At 50.4% G+C, this 18093-nt stretch overlaps 1 protein-coding gene across 3 annotated transcripts; it reads left to right on the top strand.

The window, feature by feature from the left end:
• The first annotated feature begins 269 nt into the window (after positions 1–269).
• On the top strand, positions 270–16553 carry SCARF1 (scavenger receptor class F member 1). Of its 3 annotated transcripts, XM_054008095.1 has the most exons (13): positions 294–341; positions 443–722; positions 1059–1325; positions 3223–3284; positions 4387–4488; positions 5002–5527; positions 6458–6676; positions 7546–7674; positions 7759–7841; positions 9388–9505; positions 9947–10071; positions 10345–10485; positions 11168–16553. In XM_054008095.1, the coding sequence occupies exons 3-13, from the start codon at positions 1219–1221 to the stop codon at positions 12238–12240; spliced, it is 2685 nt and encodes an 894-aa protein (XP_053864070.1). In that variant the 5' UTR covers positions 294–341; positions 443–722; positions 1059–1218; the 3' UTR covers positions 12241–16553. The 3 variants fall into 3 exon arrangements, with proteins under 3 accessions (XP_053864071.1, XP_053864070.1, XP_053864068.1); XM_054008096.1 differs by lacking the exon at positions 443–722 and having other exon boundaries at positions 270–341; XM_054008093.1 differs by lacking the exon at positions 294–341 and having other exon boundaries at positions 457–533.
• Positions 16554–18093: the final 1540 nt, after the last annotated feature.

Genomic DNA, 18093 nt, shown 5'->3' with positions numbered 1-18093 from the left:
CTCGGGAGACTGAAAACCATACTGCACACAGCACTAAGAAATCTCTCGTAAAGAACAGCTCTCCCCTGGTTGAAGACATGGCCCAGGCAGGAGCTAATGGTTTTGCTATCTCTGCTCTCCATGGTCTTGAGCCTACCACACTGCTCCGTGCTCCTTTTTCCTTGGGAACCCTGCCAGGGATCAACTTTGGAGGCTGCAGGAGTCCAGCCAGCACTGCTTTGCCTGGTCACCTCTCTGGGGCAGAGCAGAGCCCTCAGACCATGTTCCAGCTACCATGCCGGGACAGAGCTGGTTTTGGTTGTTTGGATTTGTTGTTCCCTTGGCTCCTGCTCTGTGAGGAGGTAAAAGTCCAGGCCAGCGCCTGGAAGTGCCCTGCCCTCCCTCCTCCCCTTGTAGCTAGGAGTCTCCCCATGGACTGAATGAACCTCCTGACCTCCTCCAGGTCACCATGCAGGAAAAAGGTGTTTCCTGTGAAAATGCTGACAGAAAGAGCCTGGGAGACAGCCGGATGGCCGTTTGCCGGAAACGTTCCGGTTCGAGCTCTGTGCTTTCCGCAAACTGGCTCCTGCCTAGTTAAAAGGGCAGAACTGGGGCGTGCTCTGTCTTGCCAAGGAGAGCAGTCCCCACCAGAGCCCATAGGGCCCTGGACCCTGGCCACACCACTGATTTCATGTGCTGCTCCAGCCCCAGTGCCAGGTGGAGGGAGGCATGAAGTGGGAGAGGTGGGGTCTGCCGTGGTGTGGGGCCTGGATGGGATGTGAGGAGATGGGGGTAGGGAACATGATACTCGGTGCAGTGGATGGGGGGCAGGCTGAGATGGTGTTTGGGGGTGGGGGGTGGGGAGCTTGGCTTTGTCCCTCTTATTGCTGCTGTGGCAGCTATTGGGCTTTGCCAGCAGCAAGTAACTTTCCTCACCATGACGCTGGCTCTAAGGGCTCCCCTGTTTCTGCCCTGCAGTGATCGGTGGGATATAGCGTTTGCCCTGCCCCCACTTCCCTTCCCACCCCTTCTGGCTCCTTGGATGTGAGGGATTTTTTTCGCCTCCTGCATTTCCTCAGGAAAAAGCAAGGAGGAAACTTGAGGCCAAAGAGAGGGTGAGGCAGAAACTGAGAGGAAGACAGACAGACAGAACCAACCAACGGACAAGAAAGCTGCATACAGCCCACGCCTTGGCTTGGAAGCCCCTTGTGGCCAGCAGCACCCAGTATCCAGACCGAGATGGCACAGCTGCTGTTGTTACTCTTTTGTCTCTATTTCTGGCCATGGATTGGGAGCTCTGCTCAAGAGTTGGACCCTAATGGGAAGAATGTGTGCAAGGCCACCAGGTAGGTGCCCGATACCTTTCTTTGCCCACCTTCCCCTTTTGCGCCATACCCATCTCAGCGCTCCCTTCCCACAACAGGGCGAGAAGAAATAAATCTGCAGCAGAGATTAATTCACTCTCATCTTTTGACTAACATACTCAATAGAATAAGCTCCCTGAGCTGGAACCGTATGGCCCAGGGATAAAAGGGAATGGGTGTGTGGCAGCATAGAGATCTCTGCAAGAGAGTGTAACTGCACAAGGAAAATATTCTTCTTTAATAGCTCAGAGATAGCTGTGTGTGTGCGGCGAGGGGATCACATAGAAATGTGTGTTTGGTGAATGACACAGTAATAGCTCTGTGTGTGAGAGAGACAGGGATCACACAGGCAGAGGACTGTTTGTTTAATAACAGGGATAGCTCTGTCTGTGTGTGTGTGAGAGAGAGATCACATGTGCAGAGTAGTGTGTGTTTAATAGCAGTTATAAATCCATTGGTGTGTGAGAGGGATGATGCAGGCAGAGGTGTGGGTTTGTTTAATAGCACAGAGATAGCTGAATGTGTGGGTAGGTTTAGTTTTTAGTCTGTTATATCTCAGGTGGCGTCAATATGCTTAGTGCTGCACAGAGAGAGTAAGACAGTCCCTATCCCAAGGAGTTCACTATCTAACACAGACAGCAATTAAAGCCCAGAAAGCACCAGGCGACCATGTGGTGAGAAGGCGGAGTACTGCCATGGTTTTTAGAGTTTTAAACTGTAACTACATAAAACTGACCTTATGGTATCACAGTATTCATGAGTCTGTGGAACTGAGGCAAATCCAGCTCCCTAACACCACTCTCTGTTACATACTATGAGTTAGATATTATCCAAAAAACAAAAAGGGCCTAGAGCTGCCTGATTTCTTTGCCTGGGATTGCTCTGTTCTGTGAACTCAATAGGAGCCTACCTGCAGAAGCCTCCTGTAGTCCCTGCCTTCTGGCCCTGGTTCCCTCTTTCTCGACCATCGTGGTATTGTCTAGGAGAGTCTTTTATTACTTGTTTCAGAGTAGCAGTCGTGTTAGTCTGTATCCGCAAAAAGAACAGGAGTACTTGTGGCACCTTAGAGACTAACAAATTTATTTGAGCATAAGCTTTCGTGGGCTACAGTCCATTCTTCGGAAGTGTGAGAATACTTACATGGGGAGATAGATAGAGACTGGGAATGAGCCATTACAAACATTGAATCTATCTCCCCTTGTAAGTATTCTCACACTTCTTATCAAACTGTCTGTACTGGGCTATCTTGATTATCACTTCAAAAGTTTTTTTCTCTTACTTAATTGGCCTCTCAGAGTTGGTAAGACAACTCCCACCTTTTCATGCTCTCTGTATGTGTGTGTATATATATCTCCTCAATATATGTTCCATTCTATGCATCCGAAGAAGTGGGCTGTAGCCCATGAAAGCTTATGCTCAAATAAATTTGTTAGTCTCTAAGGTGCCACAAGTACTCCTGTTCTTTTTATTACTTGGTGGCCCCTATGCAACTGGCTGCTACCAGCAGGTGAAAGAATCTAAAGACTTGCATGACTCCTTTACAAATAAGCTGCAAACACTGGGTGTCTCCTTAAGCACAGGGAGACAGCACTGACAGAACCAGTCAGGACAGCCTTAGTCCTGCAGCCTGCCCATTACTTCCTCCCGTTCCTCTGGTGTCCTTCCCAGGGCAATGCCTCCAAAAGCATGCCCATCCTTCAGCATGTTCCAGGCTGAACCTTGGGAGAGGGGCTTCCGGCTGATCCTTAGTTCCTCCTAGATAATATGGGCTTTAATGCAAACATCGGAGCGTTCTCTCCACCCCAGTATAGTGCCCCTTTCATGAGCCCTTGCTGCCCAGCACCCTGCTCCTATGCTAATGGGTCTCTCCCCTCCCCAGCCTCTCTGCAGGTCTGGTCTGCTGCCCAGGTTGGAAACAGGAAGGCAGGGACTGCACAGCTGGTGAGTCATCGGTGGCTTTACATCTCAGGCCTTTGTCATTTTGACCAGCCCGTTTCAGGCTGTTTGGTGTGCATTTCCTGTATCTCAGTTCTTTGTTGCTCAGAGTCCAACGATATTGTGGGAAAGTGAGGGTGAGGGGGGCTTAAACCTTATGCATAGTACTAAAGCTATGCCCTGGCTGCACTGAGCTATCTACAGGAGCTTTTGGGGGATGGGGGAGCCATTTGTGACCCCCTGGCTATACCTCATTTCCACTTCCTGCTTCTTCCCTAGAGGCTGAAGGGTGTTCATTTCAGGTGCAGGATATTCTGCTGGGGCATGATGCAAGGCAAGGGTTGCAGAGCTGTAAGGCCTCTCGTGAAGTGCAGCTTTGTGCCTTATCGCATCTGTCCAGCTGCGCCCATGTGCAGGATTAACGTAGGCTGAAGTAGGAGGGGAGCACTCCGAGCACCAGCCATGCCGGTGGGAGAGCTGCTCTCCCAAGCTGGGGAGAGGTGGGGGGAACCTCCCATTTGCTCTTCACAGAAAAGGGGAACCATGCTGCTTTCCGCCCCCATCCCTTTAACCCTTGCTCAAATGACCCTTCCCTCAGGATTTGCTACAGAGCCCATCATCCCAGCATCTAAGTGCTGCATGAGCTGTTCACTCCATAGGATGTGAGGCAGCCATTTCTCCTCAAAAAGCCTCCCAGAAGCCATCACCTGTAGGTCACTTCTAGCCTCAGTCTCAAGGTATTCTAGGTATTGGCCGTTTCTAGCCTCAGTCTCAACTTCCTGGCTGAAGGCCAGGGCTGGGGCCAGTTGGAGCAGATTGTGTCCCAGGCACCACAGGGCTGGGAGCAGAATCCCCCACCTCTCTCTGGAGCCCACACATGAGAGCACATGGGGGTGCTGATGTGTAGATGGAGTCAGTGACAGGTTAGGTGACTGATCCAAATCCACGGGGACAAGGAGCTGGAGGCCAAAGGGCCTTGGCCCCTGGCGGCTCTGGAGAAGCTGCTGGTGCTCAGCCTATCTGCACTTCCTCTCCCTGGCTATGTGCCTGCCAGCGGCCTGGTGCTGGGGGAGCCTGGCTCCTGATTAGCTTGTCCTGCTGTTGACAGCGCTGTGTGAAGGGGAGGATGCTTGCAAGGTGGATGAAGTGTGTGTGAGACCTGGGATCTGCCTCTGCAAACCTGGTTTCTTTGGAGCCAACTGCAACTCCCGTGAGTATGGGCATGGAGGGGGCAGGGCAGACTCTCACCCTTAGACATACAGAGAATCCCCTGTGATCCCAGAGACTCCATCTGTGACACAGTGCTCATTGCACCCACCAGGACGTTGGCTGGGTCCCAGGAGGTGAGCTCAGGCCAGAGGTCCCAGCATGACGGCACACGGTCACAGTTAAGTGCTCCGAGTGCCCAGCAGCCTCTGGCCCATCCATGAGCACAAGCAGTTACATCCACAGGTTACAGCACAGCAGAGCCAGTGTTTGGGGCATGCTGCTCTGATGTCTCCTCCCAGTTGGGTGTGGGGTGTCTCTTTGGTAGTCCCCACTCCTTAGTCTCCCTGCAGCATAGGACCTACAAGGGTCTACCAGCCTGTGCCCTTCAATGGCTTACAACGCCCCCTAGGGAAAGAACACCAAACCCATTGCCAGATTGCTCTCCTCCCTGTGGCACAGAGACTCCTGTACTCCTGCCTGTTGCGATCTGTTATCTGTCTTGTTCCCTTTGTAGGCTGCCCTGACCAGTACTGGGGCTCGGACTGCAAGAAGAGCTGTTCATGCCATCCCAATGGGAAGTGTGACCCTGTGAGCGGCCAGTGCACTTGCAATGCCAACCGCTGGGGAGTGCTCTGCGAGTTCCCATGCCAGTGTGGGCCTCATGGCCACTGCAACACCCGCACTGGAGCCTGTCACTGTGAGCCAGGCTGGTGGGGACCGAACTGCAAGAAGCAGTGTCTGTGCAGGGTGGCCGGCTCCCACTGTGACCCTGTCTCAGGGCAGTGCGTCTGCACCCAGGGCTGGTGGGGCAGGAGATGCAGCTTGAGATGCAACTGCCACCTCTCACCCTGTGCCCAAGACTCAGGCAGGTGTGAGTGCAGGGCTGGGTTTTGGGGGCCATTGTGCCAACATCATTGTGACTGCCTGCATGGGAACTGCAACCCTCTTGATGGGCATTGCAGCTGCAATCCTGGCTATCAGGGCAGGAGCTGTGGGGATCCCTGTCTTGCCGGTTATTACGGATCTCAGTGCAGATACAGGTAAGAGGAATATCACTCTGCGTGCTTGTGATAGGGTATAGTGCCCAAAGGTGACTGCACAAATCTGGGCTGCCTAGGGAGTGCCAATGCCCAGAAGCCTGTGTTCCCTGCTGGGTATGCAAGAGTCTAGGACCAGACTGGGAGGAGTTCAGGGAGTGGGCAGCTGATGCTTGTTAGACTGTAGGCTGCAGCTGTTGCATATAAAGGGACTGAGAGGAAAGGGGCAGCTAGGGTTTGGATTGGCTGCCCTATTCATACTCTGGGAGGGGTGTGGGGAGATATTATTTTGTGAGCTGGTCTCCTGGCTGGTGAGGGAGAGCCTTTCCTGAGCCAGTGGCCAGGGAGGCCTGGCCGTGATCAGCTGAGGAATGGGGCACAGGACTGCCCCCTATGGGAAAGTCTTGTAGACTTTAGTAGAAAACTATAGATAGTTCTTCTGTAGGCTGATTCAGGGCCTACAGAGAGGATTTCTTTCTCCATTACATTCTATAGGGTTTTCGAGTAATATCTTCAAAACCCTGTTAAATTCCAGTAAGACCTCATGGGATGTTATCATTCCTATTAAACTCTGTAGGATGTTTCCATAGGGTGCAACTGCCTCCATTGTCACTTAGGCTCAGCGGGGACTATATCACAGCTGTACAGAGGGAAACCTCTGAGGAATGCCAGCAGTGGACACCTGTCTCAGAGAAGGGGACTGATGGCTCTGCCCTACTGCTGGGTGTGTGGAAGCACTGTGGCCGGTGTATGTGAGGGCTGTGCAGGCTGTCAGTGACCTGAGCTCTTTTGGGAGCAGATTGCTTTGTTCCCAGGGCTGTTGCTGGTGGAGCATGTTCTGTTTCTCTGCCCGATTTATTTTGGTTTGGGATGTGGGGGCCGCTGTTCCCCCAGCTCTGATGCTGATTGTTCCTTACACCTCTGACTGTACAGCTGCGGGCACTGCAAGCAGAGCCAGCCCTGCTCTCCTGTGGATGGGTTCTGCCTGGCATGTGACTCTGGCTGGAACGGTACCCTCTGTAAGAAGCTGTGCACGCCTGGATACCATGGGGAGAACTGTGCACAGATGTGTCCCAGCTGCCGAAAAGGGGAGACCTGTCATCCAGAGACAGGGGCTTGCTTGAACTGTGACCCTGGCAAGACAGGACCCAGGTACGGACCCCTCTTTTCCTGTGTGATGTTTACCTTGTGGAGCTCAATTCTCTGTTGTAGCAGACATCCTCTGTCCTCAGGTTTCCTTGAGCGTAAAGTAGAAAATATTTGTCTGAAAGCTTCATTCACAGTACGGTAGCTTAGACCCTGTGTGATGATTATCCATGGATAGACGGACAGCTGTCAGACACCTGAGCTAGGGATTCTGGTTGGAGATTACCCAGCAAGCTGTTCAGTGGCACGGCCTCCCTTCTGGCCTAATGTGTGCAGAGCAAGGCAGTGTTCAGACTCGCTGGGATGTCTCTCTCCGTGCTGTCTGCAGAAATCCTGGCGTCAGATGTGATACCAGAGAACAGTGAAAATCAACAGCAACCAACCTCTATTCAATACTTGTCTTGTTGAAGTCAGAGACACTCCGTGCATCCCCAGTAGGACTCTACAACACAATCAGCCGTATATATTTACAGGCTTGTCTATGGCTCCCTTTCCTGTAGTATCTTCAGTATCTGAGCCTCCCCCTCCGTGAGTTAGGGAAGATTATCCCTATTTTACAGAAGGGCTGAAGAACAGAAGGGCTAAATGTCTTTCCCACAGTCACTCATGGAGTCTGTCAGAACCAGGAACAGAACCCAGAACTCCTGGGTCCTACTCTAGTGCCCTAACCACCAGATCACTGTTCCCATCCTCAAGTAGGATTAGGATCAAGCCAGGGCCCTGTGGAACAACGTTAATATCAGTGCAAATGTAAAGCAGGCTCTGCACTGTGACACTGTGACAGAGCTGCTGACCCTCAGACTAAGCTACAGCCCCTCTGCATTGCCAGTCTCTCTCCCATGAGCCAGCAGCCAGATTCTCCCCTCTCTTTGCAGCTGTGACGCACCCTGCCCTGCTGGAACATTTGGAGATGGATGCCGGTTCACCTGTCCAGACTGTGTTAATGGGAGCTGTGATCCAGTGGCTGGGGAGTGTATCTGCCAGGCTGGCTATTGGGGCACCAGGTAAAAGCGAAGGGAGCTGCAGTGGGCAGAGGCTGGGATGTTTCCAAATGAGCATTTTCCATTTCTTTCTGTCTCTCCCCTCAGCTGCAATGAGACCTGCCCAGAGGGTTTTTTTGGAGCGAACTGTTCTTCCCCCTGCCACACACACTCTGGGGACTGTGTGCTCAGTAAGTGATATCCTGCACTGCACCTTTTCATTCATTCCCTATTAACCAGCTCTTCTCCTGCCCAGAGGAGAGAATTGGTTCCTTCTCCCCCAGTATAAACCATGCAAGACACCAAAGGTTGCTGTGGAAGCCAAGGTGCCCTCTGGGCTCCAGAACGCAGGCTGGTTCCCAGCAAAGATGCTCTGCACAGTGTCATGCAGTACCTCTACTGCCATGCAGCATGAGCCTCCAGGAAACTCCCTTCCCTCTTCTCCTCTGTCTCTGTAGATCAAGGAAATGAGCTCTTTCCTATCTCATTTCTGTGGCTTTGGTTTCCTTGTTGTAACCCCTCTGCACTGTCCAAGCCTGTGTAGCTGAGTGGAGCTATCATGCCAGATTCAAGTACCACAACAGGTTGGACTGGGATTCAAAGTTAGTCAGAAAACCAGAGCCCACATGTTTGAAGCTCATTGTGCCTCACAAGCCTTTTATCTTGTTCTGGGCCTTTGATATTTCTGTCCCTGTGTCCTTGTTTCCATCCTGTAGCACAGGGTGATATTTTCATCCATAGCATTCATCAGGAGTATGTCAGAGTGGAACTAAAATGGTTAACTATGTTTAGAGTGAAGGTGTTTCTTTGAGTCTGTCACATGAAATTACAGCAGAGAGATGGATCCAGCCTTGATTGTAAAGTCATTTCTTTGTAGATAGATGAAGAATTGCTTGGTTTGTAGCAGTTGATTGAAGGACATAATTGCACTATGGAGAAGCGCTCACACTCACTTTATCATCCCGGTGTGGACCCAGGTTCTAAAAAATGTGGACATGCATCTGAATAAAATACTGCAGGGGAAAGTTTGAAATTGAATAGGAGACTTAGGAAGGGTGATTCTGGCCACATTGGTTAGTGCCAATCTGAAGCATCTGGCACTGGCCTCTTCTGAAGGCAAACAATTGGAATAGATGGCCCAAGGTCTGATCTTTGAGAGCAACTCCTTATGTTCCTGAATGTGCCATAGTAAGTCAAAGACTCTTTAGCATAGAAAATGTGTCTGGACAAGAGTCCACTTGACTTTAATGTACAGATACGTTCCTGGTTGGGAGTGGTGAGATCAGCACCCCATCTCGCTTATGGCTTTGCTAACTGGGCTGTGCCTGGTGGAAATACACTCTCCTATAATGTAGTATCATCAGTGTTATGCTGAAAGAGCATACAGGAGCAAACAGCACTGAGCACATCTTAGCCTGTCCTGAGCTCCCGCCTCTCCCTGGATGAGGAGTGAGAGCTCTGGGGCTCACTCAGAGACACTCTCTCTGCAGATACCAAAAGATCTGCTGGTTCAGCGAGCTGGGTGCTAGGTCTGGGCTGAGTTCCCTAACTGTCCTTATGATGTGGAGCGGTATGAATAGGACGATTTGGACAGGACTGGATCTGTTTAGTACATTCTGAGACCACTGTGGCAGACCCCCAGATCAGAGATCCTTCCTCCAGGATGGCTTTCCCAGTGCTCTGAACTTGCCAGCCAAGTAAGAATTTCACTGTGTTCCACACTGTTTCTCCATGCAGGATCAAAGCACCAGGGAGCCCTGATAGCTGGCATTCTCATCCCATTACTCCTCCTATTACTCTGTGTCACCTGCTGTTGCTGTTGCTGTGGAACCAGCCAGTTGGATGCCAGAGACAGGTATTACTGAAAAGTGTCAGGTGCTGTAGAAATGTAGCGGCAAGGAGAAGAGCCACCCGCCTTGGGCCCATTGCTTCTGAAAGGCCCTAGAAGCAAGAGGAACCTTTTCTGGACAGTTAAAATTAGCCTCAAGACATATAAAGAGTCATTAGCATCTTCCTTGGGTTCTGTTGCCTGACAGGGAACTACTTCAAAATTTCATGTTTCTTCATTTTACTTTTACCTTTTTAACTCATGTAGCTCTGTATACAGGATAAATCAGCCCATGACTCAAACTGCATTAGCTGATAGGTTGCAGGACTTGGTCAGAAATGGGGCTGCCACATGTGCAGGCTTCTCCCAAACTGATTCCAACTCCATTTCCCAGCAAGACAGGAGTGAGCTTTGTTTAATTGGAAAGCCAGTCATCTCTGCCACACATCTCTGTTCTTTCTTTCCAAGGATGGCTGTTGCTGATGGTGATGCGGTCTCCAGAATGAAACATCATGTGCAGGGGGTGCTGGCAAATCTCAGCTCCATGTTACCTTGCCTCTCACTGAGTGGCTACAAACTCCCCCGAGTCACAGGTGAGAACAGGATTATTAGCACTGATCCCTGATTGATGCACTCTTTATTATGCCCTGCTTTGTCTGTGCCTTCAGAGTTCTTTAGGGTAGGAACTGTATCTCTTTCCATTTGTATTGTAAGTGCCATTGCAAATGAGCAAGCTGTGCCAGCCAGATACCAGGTGACTGCCCCATGGAACATCCCTGGTACAGTACAGACTAGAACACATGTAGACCAGCATGTGATCCTGAGAGCTGGATTGCTTCTTCCTCATAGTCTTGCTTCCCTTCCAGTCTCCCACCATGACACAGAGATTCCCTTCAATCCCAGCTTCATTGAACCGCCTTCTGCTGCCTGGGCCTCAGACAGCTCCTTCTCCTCTTCCTTTGACACGGACGATGAGGGCCCAGCCTACTGTGTCCCTGCCAGAGAAGGTAACGCTGCCCAGTTGCTTCACCATTTCCTTAAGGCTTATTTTCAACTCTCCCTCCCAGTGGGACAGAGGCCCTTTGCTCAGGGTGAATTTCATTCCGTGTGTACTTGGGGGAGGGATTTGCAAGGGACTTGGGTTACACACAGGCACCAATTATTTTTAGTTCCTTATTTTCCTTTCCGTACAGGGAGGCTGAGCTCTGTTTCTGGCCTTCCCATCAGTTTAGTGTGAAATGGAAATATGCTATTGTATGTCCCAGAACTACATGTCCTCAGAAAAGTGCTGATTTTACAACTCACTCCCTCAAATAAGTTCAGAGCTCATTGCAGCTGTTTGTGCTTCCATGGCTGCCCCAGTTAAGACACCCCCACCCCCCCTGCCCTGGGCTCCCTGTGGCATCAGTGTGTAAAAACCTAACTCAGCACCTTTACCCACCATCCACTCTCATAAATCTAGAATCAAGTCTGGGAGTAAAGAAGGCAGTGCAACCCAAATGGTGCCAGTTCTGGATACTCTAGTCCCTAGAAGCCCTCAGTCATGGTGAAGAGGATAAAGGCCACATGCTCTAACCTTGAGCCCTGAACTAAGGAGAAGCCTGTTGGTGTGCTGGTGACTTAGTTCTTGGAAGCCTGTGTAGCCAAGGGAGAAGCAGCCTAACCCCCCTTCCCTTCCTTCTTCTCCAGATGTTCCTGCAGTGGCAGGCTTTGAGCTTCAGGAAGGCAGCTCCAAGTGTCATGAATTTCCTGATGCATCAGCATTTAACTCCGAGGACGTCTCCCAGCCTTTCACCATCCCCCGCACATCCAGCATTGCCAGAGCCAAGAGGCCCTCGGTGTCTTTTGCAGAAGGAACTAAATTTGGCCCTCAGTGTCAAAGAGGTCCCATGGAGACACCAAATACCACTCGGAAGCCCAAAGCTCCCTGGGGTCTTACCAAACTTCCCTCTCACCAGCACCATGCTGACCCAGAGGAGGGGCCCCAGCAGGGTGGGTCGCCAGGTGACTGTTACGAAAACCCAGAGCCCATCTCCAAGGCTGAGGATAGCCACCGGCCCTCCCCCAGGGGTACCCCAGGAGGCCATAGGATGGCAGTGTCCAGTGGCAGTCATGTGGCCCAGAGAGTCGAGGCCCTTGAGGCAGCTTTGAATCCAAACACTTTGGATGTTAGGGGGAAGGAGCAGAATGTCACAACCATTTACGTGACTGTGGGGACAGCAGGGAAATCCTCCAAGCCCAATGAGAGTGCCAATGGAAGCAGAGAGGGGACAGTTCAGGCTGTACTGAAACGTTTGGGTAGCTTCCAGAGAGTAAAAAGGGCTTTCAGGGAGGAGCCCATGGTGAGGAAAAGTACTGAAAGCATCCAGAAACCTCCCCGCAGGGCCCTGGGCCCAGAGAGGGACTCCAGAGACCTGTTCCCCCAGCCAGCCCCTCCACACAAGGACAGCTCCAAGACAACAGGTCTGGAGCCCTGTGAGTCACCTGCGCTCCTTACAGATAGACACCAGATAGATGTTCCTGTGAAGAGAGAACCTCTCATCCCCACATCTCCTATATTTGAAAGACAAGTGGCTCAGGAGGGAGAAGATGGGGTTACAGGGGACCCCAAGAAGAGTGAAAGTCTTGAAGAGACCAGAAGCCTAGAAACAAATGAACAGACTGTTGTTGAGGAGGAACCCAAATATGAAAATGTGTCTCCAAATCGCTGTCCTTCAGACGAGCCTCCTGCCACCTCCCCTGACTGTGCGGCCAACACCTGAAAACCCACCCAGGACCCAAATCCTGCCTCTGTTTCAGAACTGTGACAGTCATCACGATGGAGCTGTGGCCACAGGGGGCAGTGTTCCTTGCAGGGCAGGCCACGAGTTATTGAAGAGTGCTAGGTTTGCAAGATGTCTGGTATTAGAGGGAACCCAGAATTTCACCTCCCAGACATGCCACATGAACTAGATTATTGTCTAGTGTTACCATTAAATCTCTGTGTGTCCCGCAGGGTCAGGTTCTGCATTGCATGTTAATGTTCAAATGAGGCAACTTGCTGTGAGTAGCAATGTTACCTCATGGGGCCACAGAGATGCCCTCCTGAGTTCCATGTTAGTCTTGCCATGAATCATTACCAAGGAGGTACTGTGCTGCAGGCAAGTCAGTTCAGGCACCTCCAATACAAGTAGATTAGTCAGAAGAAGTGATTGTACCTGACAGCATGTTTATTTGGTGACTGTGCTCTTAGCTTGCTGGGCTGACCAATAAGACAAGGTTATGTTTTAGGAAAATACCATCCATGTGAGGTTCAGGAGTCCGAATTACAGCGGAGTAACACAGACAGCCGATGCACGTGAGGTGTCACGCCCCTTGACAGGTTACCTCTCCTTCGAGTCAGGTACTTATATGGGCGCGTCACCAGGGGGGCACTGACCACTAGTGATGCTTCCTTTTGGCCGTCCTGGGGATTAGCTCTGGCCAGGCATTATGCCCTCCTCCAGCAGTGTCTCTCCCATTGTCCTCTTGCTGTCTGCCACTCAAGGGGCTCCCTTTTCATGACTTGGCCCTCCAGCCAAGTCACCATGTGTTTTCCCCCTTCCAGGGGGTGTGTATCAAAGTTCCTCCATATGAAATGGCAGTCTTCCCATTACTGCTGAAACCTGCCACTCCTCCAGTGGCTGGTAGGGGGACCCGGGCCCTCCCTCTACTCTGGTTCCCAGCTCAGGGGCCCTCTCATTGGCAGCCAGTCTGACCTACCTCATACCTTGTGGCTTTTTCCATGAGCCTTGCCTACCTCTCTGCGTTTGCCAGCCCAAACTCCCCCCTCCCACTGAGTAACTGTAGGGTACTTGCCTCTAGCCCCAGACACACCTCCCTTCTCCCAGGGAGTGACTGCAAACTCCTTCCCTGCAGCCGCCTTTCTGCTGCCAATTTCCTGGCTGTATAGCTCCAACCCAGTTCCTTCCTCATTCAGTCAGGGGATTGCCTAGCAACCTGATCCCTCAGTTGTGGCTTGTTGGGTTACACAGGGAGTCTGTGGCAGAGCCAGGGCTTCAACCCAGGTCTTAAAACCAGCCTTCCTACCCTTACCGGTTACAGTGGTCTCTTCAAATCCTTGCCAGGCTCCAAAACCAGATCTGCAAGGACAGTCTTGCCTGCAGCCTCCCATTGCTCTTGGTAGAAAACAGAGGGTTCAGTGATCCTGCCCCACTCCCAACTCTCCTTGTCAGGCAACACACTGAGCAGAGCAGACTTTATGCACAAGCAAAGAAAGTGTCTGCTTGGGGCTTGAGTCCTCTAGCCCCACATGCTAACGGGACTTGGCAGCTCCCATGCCAGCCCTATTTCCCTCCCTTGCAGGAGGAAATAACACACTGCTAGCCCCTGCTATCAATATGCTTATGAGGGCAGGGAGCAGTGACTTGGCTCCCTATTCAGGGAGCTCACAAACAGAGCCTGACTGGTGCTGAGAGTGCCATGGTCATCATTGCCCATTTAGCCCATGGGACCCCTGCAGAGAGCAGCACCCACACCTCCCTCCCTGACTATTGTCAGTTGCTCCCCACAGGGGACTCTTTCTGACTCAGCAGCACTGATGGGACCAGCTGAAAATCCTAAAATTAGAAGCAGTGCCAGTGGGGAAGTGGGACAGAAAGACAGCCCTGCAACCAGTTCCTGCCACTGAGCCCAGACTGCCATGTCACAAAGGAGCTGGGACTGGACTCCTGAAAATCCCCAGATGGAGAACATAGCTGGGGCTGTGAGCATAAAAGCTCCAGGGACTTGGGAGAATGTTTCCAGAGAGCAGCTTTCTGTGGGGCACTTGGGTCACATATGAATGATTCTGGGACCCCAGGAAGTGTTTCCCCCTCACCTCATGGTGTTTTCTATCTTGCCAATGTTGTCTTGCTGAGCGATGCATTTCAGCCTTTAGGTGCAACAACACTACCTTTGGGCTAAGATGTGGTGGGAAGGCAGCTGTCTGTTTCCACCAAGATCTCACAATGTAGCCATTATACCAGCTGTGCAGTAAAAAATGCTCCATTCCCCTGCTCCCCTCTGAGGCATTATTGCCACTGTGGGCATCAGTCAAGCGGGCTGTGTGTGCTTCTCCTGCCAAGGGAGCAGGCCCCTCCCTGCCATCAGCACTGGGGAGCACTCCTGCAGGGCATACTGGCTCACAGAGTAGCTCTCTGTCTCACACGCTGGGGACTGTGTACAAGTTCTTTTGTGTTAATGCAGTGAAGGAACCTTCAGACAACACCTGCAGCTGAGTTACAGGGACAATGCAGAGAGCACGTGCACTAAAATGTCTAATAAACAGAAAACTGGGGTGATGGTGACTCTGCTTCTGCATCCATTTCTTAGCAGTAATCTAAAACAGCTCTTCGTGGCTTATGAGTCCTGAAGTCACCTCTCCCCCAGAACTCACCCCGCACAGGTAGCAGCCTTTTCAGAAGTTGGAGAATGCTACATGGCATCCCTCTACATACAGGGAGATTTCCCCTAAAGTGGGTTTCTCTTATCGGTCAGTCCATGTCATCTACATGCAGCATATCTAAAGCAGCCTCAGTGGAATTAATTTTAGCAGCTTATCTACAGAGAATATCTGGGTTTGTGCAAATTTATCAAACTACTTTGGCTTACATGGAAGGATCTAAACATATTAATTTCTACAGCTACACTTAATGTATTAAAAGGTCCATGCTATAATGTAGAGTTTATGTGCAGGTTTCCAATATACCAAGAAACCTGCACTGATATGCAAGTGTGAAGGAACCTTAGAGCAAATGTATTGTAGTGGTCTGAGTCTAACAGGATTTGTAAATTTAGTGCCGGAGGAAAATATTTTACCTTTCCTGACTAGCATGAAGAGTCCATGTAGAAAGCAGCATTGCCAAAGTTTCTCCAAACCATTAACTTCTATCCAATGGGGAAATTGTAATTTCAATTCCCTTAATTACAGCTTTAAACCATACACTGCCAACAAATGCCTCAAACATGACACCCTTACACCTGGGCAATGAGGTCGTCCCACTTGGGTGGACGGGACCAGCCCTGTGCACTCAACAGGCAACAAGCAAGATGAGATGGGATGAGGCAATCCTCAGTGCTAAGGGAGCCAGGAGTGGCTCAGAAAAATAGTTTATTTGATTCCCTGAGTAACGAGATTTGGTGTTAGGCACCTTGAGAAATACTTGAAACTGGTTCTAATTCAAGAAGCCAAGTCTAAAGAGCATTTATAGCACTGAGCAGGGTTTGGGTTGATTTGTCTAATGTGGTTCTTACATGTTTTCTTGTGTTAATCTGAGTGATGTGGAGGCCGCTGAATGTAAATAGTTCTTAGTTAAGCCTAAAATGAGCTCAGTTCCACAAAACCAAAGACAAAACCAAAAATAGTCTCAGAGATTTAGGGTGACTCAGCTCTGCTGTCCTGTGCATTGTTTCAGCTTCTGGTTTGTTTAATTCTTAAATTTAATTTATAAATCTGAACATGCAGAGACAACAATAGCAGTAAAAACAGCTGTGAGAGAGGGACAGGTTGGGAATGTCTCAGCATGAGTAAATTGCCAGCTGTACCTCATTTATTAATCCTTATGCTGATCTCAGTGATCTGAAAGTCATTGATTTTGTCTTTCAACTTTCAAGGTTAAAATGCTTTCAAATAGTCAAAGTTTGCGAACAGACTTGGTCAGAGATTTTAGTTGTTTTTCTTTCTAGTAGAACATCTCCAAACAGGAGAGTACTTGTGTGCCTTGGATCCGTTATTTCCTCATTGGTGGTTTTGGAAAATTCTACATCAGGGTGTTTCAGTTTTGAAACTAATAGTTGTATTTTTTTAAAGCGCCTTTGCCATATGCCCTGTAGTCTGCTTGACAAGAATTGTAGCCGCATCATCTAGGGTTTGTGCAGACAGAATGTAATGTTATTCCAGTAGAATCCTAGATTTGCGCATGCCCCATGTGGTCAAGTCCCTTTTTGGTAATTATTGGCTTCTGTTTTTAAGGTATTTTATTACAATGGCAGAAATGCATCAGAATAAGCTGTATATACAGACATTTTTCTAATCAGAATGGGATATTTATATCCAGTGAGCGGAGTTATGTTTTTACTCTGATGCCAGAAATTAATCTCATGTGACCTAATTCAATGCAGGTACTGTGTGTACAAAGTAGCTGCCAGCAATTAGACTGTCTTTCCTGTCAAACAGACAACTATCAAGCTTGAAAAGATCTTCACCATGATAGGAATGTGTTCTGTGTTCAAGAATCTAATTTGCTAAGCCTGGTGTTTCCCAGATAAGATGCAAGGACACAGAGTTATTGTGTCTCCTCTTGCTCATGTCTCAACAGCACATGGTGGAGAGGAGAGAGGTAGATTTTCTGTGCACACTTTCCATATTCTTTCTAAAGATAGTTCTAATGTCATTTTGCCAGTGCTTGTCTGCTGCATGTAGGAGACCTATAGCCCAGAACCCATGGGTGGGCAGTACTAGTTCCTTATGTGCCTCCTTTTTGTTATTCTGGCTCTGATCCTACAAATTACATCAACAGTTTTTTTTAGTGATAGTCAGTCAGTGACAGGTAGCTACCCAGATAAACAAAGCTGTGTTGGTGTTCTCTGCTATTGGAGCAATTGAAAGGTTTTTTATTTGGTTGGCATTACAGTGATAACTTTAACAGAGTGAGGGACTCAGAGGCACAAAAGGAGCAAAGATGAGTTGAATCCTGAGCCTAACCTTTCTTAGGATAACCCTCCAGTGGACTCATCTCCTTTCATGCAGGCACTCAGCTACTATGGTGATGAGCATGGTAGGAAAACCTACTAGACAGAATTATTTTGCTGTGTTCACACCGGTTACAAAACATCAGGGATCTTGATTTCAGTGCATTATCCTCCTGCTTTCTTCTTTCCATCAGTGACAGCAGCCTCTGAGCCAGAGGTGGGCAAACTACGGCCCAGGGTCCACATCTGGCCCTCCAGACGTTTTAATCTGGCCCTCGGGCTCCCACTGGGAAGCAGGGTCTGGGGCATGCCCTGCTGCAGTCGGGGAGCGGGGTCGGGGTATTGCCCCACTCCGCATAGCTCCTGGAAGCAGCGGCACGTCCCCACTCTGGCTGCTACGCGTAGGGGCAGCCAGGGGGCTCTGCAGCCCCCACCCCAAGCACCACCCCCGCAGCTCCCATTGGCCGGGAACCGCAGCCAATGGGAGCTGCAGGGGATGGCGCCTGCGTGCAGGGCAGCACACAGAGCTGCCTGGCTGCACCTCCTTATAGGAGCCAGAGGTGGGACATGCCGCAGTTTCTGGAAGCTGCTTGAGGTAAGCGCTGCCGGGAGCCTGCCCCCTGACCCCCTCCTGTGCCCCAACCCCCTGCCCCAGCCCTGATCCCCCTCCCGCCCTCTGAACCCCTCGGTCCCAGCCCAGAGCACCCTCCTGCACCCCGAACTCCCCAGCCCCACCCCAGAGCCCACACCCCCAGCTGGAGCCCTCACCCCAACTCCAATTTCATGAGCATTCGTGGCCCACCATACAATTTCCATACCCAGATGTGGTTTATCCATGATTCAAAGATATCCAAGTACTTGCCTGCAAAAACGCACCTACTAACAGGGACTGGCAGATGATCTTG

The sequence above is a fragment of the Malaclemys terrapin genome, chromosome 18, assembly GCF_027887155.1.
Source record: "Malaclemys terrapin pileata isolate rMalTer1 chromosome 18, rMalTer1.hap1, whole genome shotgun sequence".
Lineage (NCBI taxonomy): Eukaryota > Metazoa > Chordata > Testudines > Emydidae > Malaclemys > Malaclemys terrapin.
Note: the sequence above shows the minus strand (reverse complement) of the source record. Positions and strands in the feature narration are given on the sequence as shown.